Source organism: Trichechus manatus, unplaced genomic scaffold, assembly GCF_000243295.1.
Source record: "Trichechus manatus latirostris isolate Lorelei unplaced genomic scaffold, TriManLat1.0 scaffold00176, whole genome shotgun sequence".
Lineage (NCBI taxonomy): Eukaryota > Metazoa > Chordata > Mammalia > Sirenia > Trichechidae > Trichechus > Trichechus manatus.
Window position 1 is genome coordinate 5,276,185 of NW_004444112.1, and position 8,779 is coordinate 5,284,963.

The 8,779-nt window shown below is 39.5% G+C and overlaps 1 protein-coding gene across 1 annotated transcript in view; it reads right to left on the reverse strand.

Annotated features, from left to right (window-relative positions):
* Positions 1 to 908: 908 nt before the first annotated feature.
* Positions 909 to 8,779, reverse strand: part of ZNF667 (zinc finger protein 667) — a 24,492-nt gene continuing 16,621 nt past the window's right edge. Inside the window, exon 3 of the mRNA XM_023741210.1 lies at positions 909 to 5,061. Within this exon, the coding sequence (XP_023596978.1) occupies positions 3,424 to 5,061 (1,638 nt within the window). The 3' untranslated portion in view covers positions 909 to 3,423. The remainder of the gene's footprint in view (positions 5,062 to 8,779) is intronic.

The following is an 8,779-nucleotide window of genomic DNA, read 5'->3' on the forward strand; positions in this document are numbered from 1 at the left end:
GGAAGATGAGCCCCTCAGGTTGGAAGGCACTGAAAATACTACTGGGGAAGAGCTGCCTCAAAGTAGAGTGAACCTTAATGATGTGGATAAAGTTTTCAGGACCTACTTTTGCTGATGTGGCATGAGTCAAAGTGTTGTACATGGGGTCCCTATGAGTTGGAGCTGACTTGATAGCACCTAATAAAAGACCTCCCTCACAGATGGTGCCAGGTAGAGACACCACCAAGAGAAAGTGAGGCTACTTACATAAAGGGCAGCAGATCTGATCTACAAAGAAGGTGGCCTAAGGAAACTTCAATTCCCTACTCCCTCCTCTTGAACTCTGTGGTGGTGTGGACTGATATATCTGCATAAGGAGGGCAATCTGACTGTATTAGGAGCCTTTAAAAGAATTTAGTAACTTCTGAATTTAAAGTAGTAGAGCCAAGATGACTTTGAAACCTAGTTAAAGCAACAAGACACAGATGTGGAAGCTCTTTGATGAAGAAACATCTGTACCTCTGAGCCTCAAAATCCTCAAAGAAGTGCTGCTAAACATGGCGAGGGCCCAGGGAGAGGAAATTGGTACTGCACTGAAGAGCGCAAAATTCCCCTAAGGCAGTAGCACACTGGGAAGGACAAGCGAGAGGGCACTTTGACTGGAGCCACCATATCACTTTGATCAGACTAGCTTTAGGAGTCTGCCTCCACTCTATTTGCAATTACAGAGTGGCAGAGGAAGGGGGCAAGAGGGCTTGAAGAGGATATATATGGGTTTTGAAAAGGCAATTTATCGTGTGGCAGAGAAAGAACTACCAGTGATGTGCAGGACTACAGTGAAGGCTAAATCCTTGCTACTCAAAAGTTGTGATATATAGACCAGCCACATCATTACCTGACAGTCTGTTGGAATTCCACAATCTTGGGCCCTAAGATTCTGCACCTAGTGGTTCAGAATCTGTTTTTACAAGATTTTCAGGTGATCTGAATACACATTGAGGTTTGAGAGATTCTGGGCTAAGAGAAATTTCCTAGTAGTCTGAAATACTGCCTTTTGAAAAATAACGGTCTGGAAGAGCTAGCTCCCCTTGTTCAAAATGTAAAAGTCCAACCTTTCATCAGAGACCCCATGAATAATGATAGACTCAGACTTATAGAATCTGCCCTCACCAAAACTGAACAAAATAATACACCAGCATCACTGAGAGATGAAAGTGGCAGTACCTCATATCACACACTATGAAAAGTATTATACAGAAACAACAAAGCCTAACTAAAAGAATATGCCAGTATATCTAGCACTCTCTGCCCTCTGGTAAGAGCTGAATAATAGATAAAAAGCAGGAGGAAGATTTCTGAAAATCTTCACTGATATATCCCAATTTGATGGACAAGATGCTGGTAGCACTTGGCAAACAAATGAACCCAAACCCACTGCTGTCGATTCCGACTCATGGTGACCCCATGTGTTACAGAGCAGAACTGAACTCCATAGGGTTTTCATGGCTGTAATCTTTATGGAAGCAAACTGCCAGGCCTTTCTTTTTGTGCCTACACTGAATGGGTTTGAACTGCCAACCTTTAGGTTAGTCAAGCACAAACCATTTGCACCCACAGGGACCTTAATACTGGACAAAGGTCCACAAAATTCCTTTAAAAATCCTTCACAAGGGGAGAGTGTTGACATGTCGTAGGGCTGGCAACCAATGTCACAAAACAATGTGTGTGTTTAACTGTTTAATGAGGAAAAAAAAATCCTTCTTCACTACAGATAGATACCAGTTTGGTTAGGAAAGGCAATTTGGTAACATCTAATAAAATATGCGTACCTTATGATACAATTTATCCTCCAAAAATAAAGTTTTCAAAAGCATATGTTATTCTATTACATAAGAAATATAATAGGCACGACATGAGACCGATGAAGGTAAGTGACTGTGGGCAGGGCATCCTCCTGCTCTTCCTCAAATCTTTAGGTATGTGGCCACTGACCTGGAACCAATCTCTCTGGCAGATTGACAGAGAAATTAACAAGGAAGTGTGTGCATGAGTGCATGCGTGTGTAGATAGAGAGGGAGAAAAGACATGCCTCTCCATGAGCTGTTTCTGTGCTATTTGCCCAGCCACTTTCTCTCAGGATTTTTATACTGATTTTAGAGAAATGATATGACAAGTTTAAATGAGAATTTGGTTGTTCCATTATCCTGTATGCATGCTCACCCCTCACAATTTTGGTTACTGTTTTCTCATTTGTGGTCGAGGTTAGACAGACCTAATCATGTGGTCCTACATCCTGCAAAGTTATCTTTACAAGATATGGATGCTCTCACGAATAGCTTTTGTAGAAGAAAAACTTACAAAGAGCCCAACTGTATAGACTAATTACAAAACAAATTTCCTTACATATTTTACACAAGCTAGAAAGAGGCACTGAAAGTTATTATATATAGTGAATAGCTGACAGGAAAAGAGCCCAGTACATATATCTAGGGTTTTCTCCATATTCCACTCCAGTGTTCTTACATAAAAATACCAATGTATTTATTTATATAGACAATTTATTTTCAAATAAAACAATAACTGAAATAATTTTCTCCCTGCTCTGAAGTTCGTCATTCTTTGGTACATATATTGGTTCTTTCCCCATTGACCTGTCTCAGCCATGTTAGATTTTCACACTATGAAGATCATATACTCTTAGATCCATGGCGAGAGTATGGTAGCAACTCTTATGCTCCACACCATTATGACTGCTATCTTTATCTACCTAAAGACACACTGATCTTTATTCTCACCCAGAAGTTTCTATCAGCTGGTTTGCCAGGTAGTCCCTTATATCTGATAGTTCTAGTTCTGAGAAACAGACTTAAACTCTTTCTTCATGTGACTTTAAATCAGGCTCAAAGCCCCATCCACAAAAATAGATTTAGAAATTCCACTTTGTTGCACTTGACCAATGAAATATCTTTAAAACAATGCTGGAAGTAGAACATCAGTAATTCTCATCAAATGAAAAATGATTTTTCAACACAATGACTGATCCAATCTTCTGAGCTTGCTACTTTGAAGACCTGTGATAAGGTAACTGCCTCAGTTGATTTCAAATCATCAAGTAAAACCAAAAAACCAAACCCATTGCCACTGAGTTGATTCTAACTCATGGTGATCCCATAGGACAGAGTAGAACTGCCCCCACAGAGTTTCCAGGAGCAGCTGGTGGACTCAAATGGCTGACCTTTTGCTTAGAAGCTGTTGCTCTTCACCACTGCACCATCAGGTCAAAAGTCATGAATAATGTTTGCTCTTTGGCTTTCAAAGTGGGGCACTTATCATCAGATGGTCCCATATGTACAAAATTTATGTTATAGACAAACACATTTTTCCCATGTCCATCCCTGCTTCTTTGATAACCTCAGCCTTCACTTTCACAGATTTAAAACAACCTTAGGCTTTTTCTTCAGAATGTGTATTCTGGTGTCGAACAAGGGATGAGCTGCGACTATAAGCCTTCCCACATTTACTACATTCATAGGGTTTCTCTGAAGAATGACTTCTCTGATGTCGAATAAGATCTGAGCCACTGCTAAATGCCTTCCCACATTCATTACATTCATAGGGTTTCTCTCCTGTATGACTTCTTTCATGTAGAATAAGGGATGTACGCTGACTAAAGGCCTTCCCACATGTTTTGCATGTATATGGTTTCTCTCCAGTGTGAATTCTTTCATGTTGGGCAAGGTGTGCGCTCTGGCTGAAGGCCTTCCCACACTGATCACACTCATAGGGTCTATCTTCAGTGTGAATCCTCTTGTGTCGAGTAAGGGATATGCGGTGACTGAAGGCCTTTCCACATTCCTCACACTGATAGGGTTTTTCTCCAGTATGGATTCTCTGATGTTCAATAAGAAATGACTGGCGGCCAAAAACTTTACTACATTTATTGCATTTGAAAGGCTTCTCTTCAGAATGAATGTTCTGATGTATTTTAAGGTTTGCAGTTCCAGAAAACATCTTCCCACATTCTTTACATTCAATAAGTTTCTTTTTCTTTGTATGAACTTTTTGATGCTGAATAAGGGATGAGTGCCGATTACAGACCTTATCACATTTACTGCATCTGTATAGTTTCTCTCCATTATGAGTTCTTAGATGTAGAATAAGGGTCGAAAGCCGCCTGAAGACCTTTTTACATTTGTCACATTGGTAGGGTTTCTCTGAAGCATGACATCTCTGATGAAGCAAAAGTGATGAAATCTTACCAGATGATTTCCCACATTTTCTACATTTGTAAGGATTTGCTAAAGGGTGCCTTCTCTGCTGTATACTCTGACTTGAGGCTTTCTCACGGTCATGGGTTTTCTCTCCGATATGACTTCTTTTATGCATAACAAGGACTGACTTCTTATTGAAACCTCTCCCACATTTATGGCACTTATGGATTTTCTGTCTATTGTGAATTTTCTTATGAAGCAAAATGGATGACATCCGACTGAAGGCTTTCCCACATTTTCTGCACTGGTGGACCTTCTCAACAATGTGAATTTTCTGATGTATACTGAGAGATGGGCATTGACTCAAGGGCTTCCCACAGTCAGAGGTTTCCTTTCCATCATGAATTCTCTCATGTAGAATAAGGGTTGTTCTTTGATTGAAGTGTTCTCCACATTTACCACATTCATGGCTTTTCTCTCCAGTGTGAATTCTCTGATGAAGAATGAGGGAGGAGATCTGTCTGAAAGCTTTCCTACAATTACTGCATTCATAAGGCTTCTCCCTAGTATGAGAGATCTGATGAAGTTTAAGAGATAAACTCCGACTAAAGGTTTTCCCACAGTCATTACATTTTAAAGATTTCCTCCTTAAATGCCCTTTCTTGGATTTTATTAGGACTAAATTGATTTTGCAGCTCCTCTTTCCTGTGGGAACTGTCTGTTGTGCAGAAATTGGTTTCTGATGAATGCTTTGTCCAGCTTTGCTGCATTGATCTGAAGGTAACTTCTTGGTCTTACTCTTAGACCCTGAGTCTGAAAGATACCAAAAAATTAAATGTTTCTGTTTTCCTGTGTTGTAAAAATGAAGCTTCTAGAAATATAAATGTAGGCATTATCATTATCAATCATAATAACAACAACAATGATGGGATAACCAGAACTGTAACTTTTTAGTATCTTATGATGGCTTCAGTTATGATACTAAGAGTTTTACAGAAATAGCTAATAACTGGAATTCAGGGAGTTTGCAATTTGAAAATGAATAAATGAAGGTTTTATTTATAGGATAAATTTTATATCATTTACCTCATTAAACTCCTTAGATTATTCATTAGATAAACGTATTTTTATTATATGAAATGTCCAGAAAAGGCAAATCTACAGAAGGCAGATTAGTGTTTGCCTAGGGCTGGAGGTGGGAACAGGGATTAACTGTAAACAGGCATGAGGGGTCTTATTAGGGTGATGAAAGTGTTCTAAAACTGGATTATGGTGATGGTTACACCTTGGTAAACATCAAAAATCATTGAATTGTACCCTCAAAATGGGTGAATATTATGATATGTAAATACCTCCATAAAGTTGTAAATTTAAAGTGTATTCTTAAAATCAAATGTTAAAAACAAAACAAAACCTAACAACTCTTAGAATTCATTGAGTATTAAGATATTTAGAAGAGTAAAAACTTTCAACTCAGAAGGAGTAGGAAAAAAATCTAAGCAAAAAAGATAACACACACAAAAAAATTATCTATCAATTTAGTAAAATGAAAGTACAAGTTATTTTAAAATAACTACTGGTATTATATAATGATTACAACCTTTGGATCATATGGCACAATAAACAAACCCAGGTTTTAGAGCTGTGCTGTTCAATACAGAAGCCACTAACACATGCAGCTACTGAGCACTTGAAATGAGGCTGGTCTGATTTGAGATGTGCTATGAGTGTAATAAAGGAGCTTGGGTGGCGCAGTGGCTAAGTGCTAGGCTGCTAATCGAAAGGCTGGCAGTTCAAACCCATAAGTGGATCCGCGGGAGAAAAGACCTTGCGATCTGCTTCCGTAAAGACTATACAGCCTAGAAAACCACATGGGGCAGTTCTACTCTGTTCCATAGGGTCACTATGAATCAGAATCAACTTGATGGCAATGGGTTTGGTTTTTTGGTTTTGGTGAGTTGTCATGTACATACTGCATTGTAAAGACAGTACCAAAAAAAAAAGTAAACTATCTCATTTTAAAAGTATCGATTACATGTTGAAATATTTTGAATATACTGGGTTGAATAAAATATAATAAAATTAATTTTACCTGTTTCTATTCATTTTAACGTGGATACTGGTACATTTTTAATTACATATGTGGCTCACATTGTATTTCCAGTCGATGGTGCTGCTTTTAAGGCACTCCTCCACTCTCCTCCTTGCTCACTCTCCTCTGGTCACAGTGGTCTTTTGCTCGTCTGTGAACATGACAAGCTTGGCCAAATTCATCCTTGCTGTTGTGCCTTTGATTTCTTCTTCCATCTTTTTAGAGCTCTGCTCCTCACCTCTCCTCCAAAGCCATTACTGAGAGCTCTGCTCAATGGCCACCTCCACAAAGAATCTTCCCTGACCACCCAACCTACAGCAGCAGCCCTGTCGCACTCAACCCCTTTTCCCTGCCTTGTTTCTCTTCAAAGCATTTACACTATTTGATTTGTTATAAATCCATATTTATTCGTTTATCTGTCTCCCCTGTTGTTCTTGTTGGCTGCTGTTGAGTTGGCCCCATGCACAACAGAATGAAAACCCTGCCTGGTCTTGCACCATCCTCATTGTTGGTTGAGGAATGGACCACTGTGATCCATAGGTTTTCACTGTTTGCATTTCAGAAGTAGATCATCAGGCGTTTCTTCCCAATCTGTCTTAGTCTGGAAGCTCCGCTGAAACCTGTTCAGCATCATATCAACATGCAAGCCTCCAATGACAGACGGGTGGTGGCTAGGCATGAGCTCCCCTACTGAATGTAAATGCCATGAGGGCAGAGAACTTTGTCTACTATGTTCACTGTTTATCTCCTAGTAACACAGTGCCTTGAGCAATACCTAGCAGAAGCGAGGCACTCAAAAATGATTGTTTAAACAAGGGTCTCTCAACTTCAGCACGACAGGTAGTCCTTGACTTATGACATATTTGAGTTTCAATGAACCGTACTTTGTTTTACAATGAACCATCGTTTTTTGTTTTTTGGTTTTTTTTTTTTTTTGGTTCATCGTATCGTTAGGAGTATGTACTACGTACAATGTTGTAGTGCGTGATTTGCTGATGCTATCATTCTCAGATGTTCACTCGCGGATGTTCAATGTTATGATTTGTAAAGACACTGATAATAACAGGCAATAATAATGAAAACTAAAAAAAAAGAGGTATTCAACTTACGTCAGGGCCGATTTATGACAGAGCCATCAGAACAGAACCTGGTCATAAGTCGAGGACTACCTGTATTGACATTTGGGGCTGGATAATTCTGTTGTGAGGGCTGTTCTGTGCACTGTAAGATGTTGAGCAGCATCCCTGGCCTCTACTCACTAGATACCAGGAGCACAGCCTTCCCTATCCACCAGTTGTGACAACCAAACACATCTCCAGACATTGCCAAATGCCCTCCGGGGCTAAAATCACCCCTGGTTGAGAACCCCTGGATTGAACAAATGAGTGGTACTGGTTCACCTAGGTTTGAAAATCCTAACCCCAAAATGCTCTTCTGCCAACCTCTAAATGCATTCTTTAAGCTTATGATTGATTTTATTCTAGTTTTGAGCCTTATCTTTCCTACAGGACAGATGGGTTATCATGACAATAATATAATAATAATAAGAGCTTACATTTCTTAAAGACTGTTCCAAATTCTTAACATATATCATCTCATTCGATCCTCATAGCCACTCTGTAAATTCACAGCTACTAGACAAGGAAACAGATCCACAGTAGATAAGTAATTGACTCAAGGTAACGTGGCAACTAAGTGGTAGACCTGAAGGCAAATCCAGGCAGTCAGATGACCAAGTTGGTACTCTTATCTACTAGCCTATACCACACTGCTGATCCCTAGCCCCTAGCAAGGGTGTGTAACATGTCCAATCAGAAACTAATTAGTGCTAGTTAACTACTTAAAGTGAGAATGGTAAGATTTCAGCTTGCTTATTTTGGACATATCATTAGGAAAGATCAATGAGGGACCATCATGGTTGGTAAAGTGGAGGGTCAGTGAAAACAATGGAAACCCTCAAAGAGATGGGATGACACAACAGCCACAACAATGGACTCAAATATATCAACAATCATGAAGACGGTGCAGGAAGGTAATGTTTTGTCCTGTATACATAAGGTGGCTATGAGTCAGAGCTGTCTGGAAGGCAACTAACAACAACAACAAAGAAAATAAACATATAAAAGAACATACAACTTGGCCAACCAAAGAGGACTCTATTAGGAAAGGGAATGAATCATGGAAAGGTAGCCAAAAAGAACATGTATGGAAAATATTTTAATTCTTTTAACTAACAAAGAAAATTATGCAAATTGAGCACTCTCATTAGAAGTGTATCACTGGAACTCAGAATACACCTCCTCTGAAAAAGAAGGGAAATATGAAAGCAGGTTTTAAGAGCTGAGCTTCTGAATGCTGGCCTCCTGAAGTTCAAACCCAGCTCCTCTGCCACCTCCCTGCTGTGTAACTTTGCGGGCAAATCACTGAGCTTCTCTGGTCCACAGTATCCTCCTCTGTAAAATGGGAATAATAGTACCTACCTTACAGGGTTGTTCAG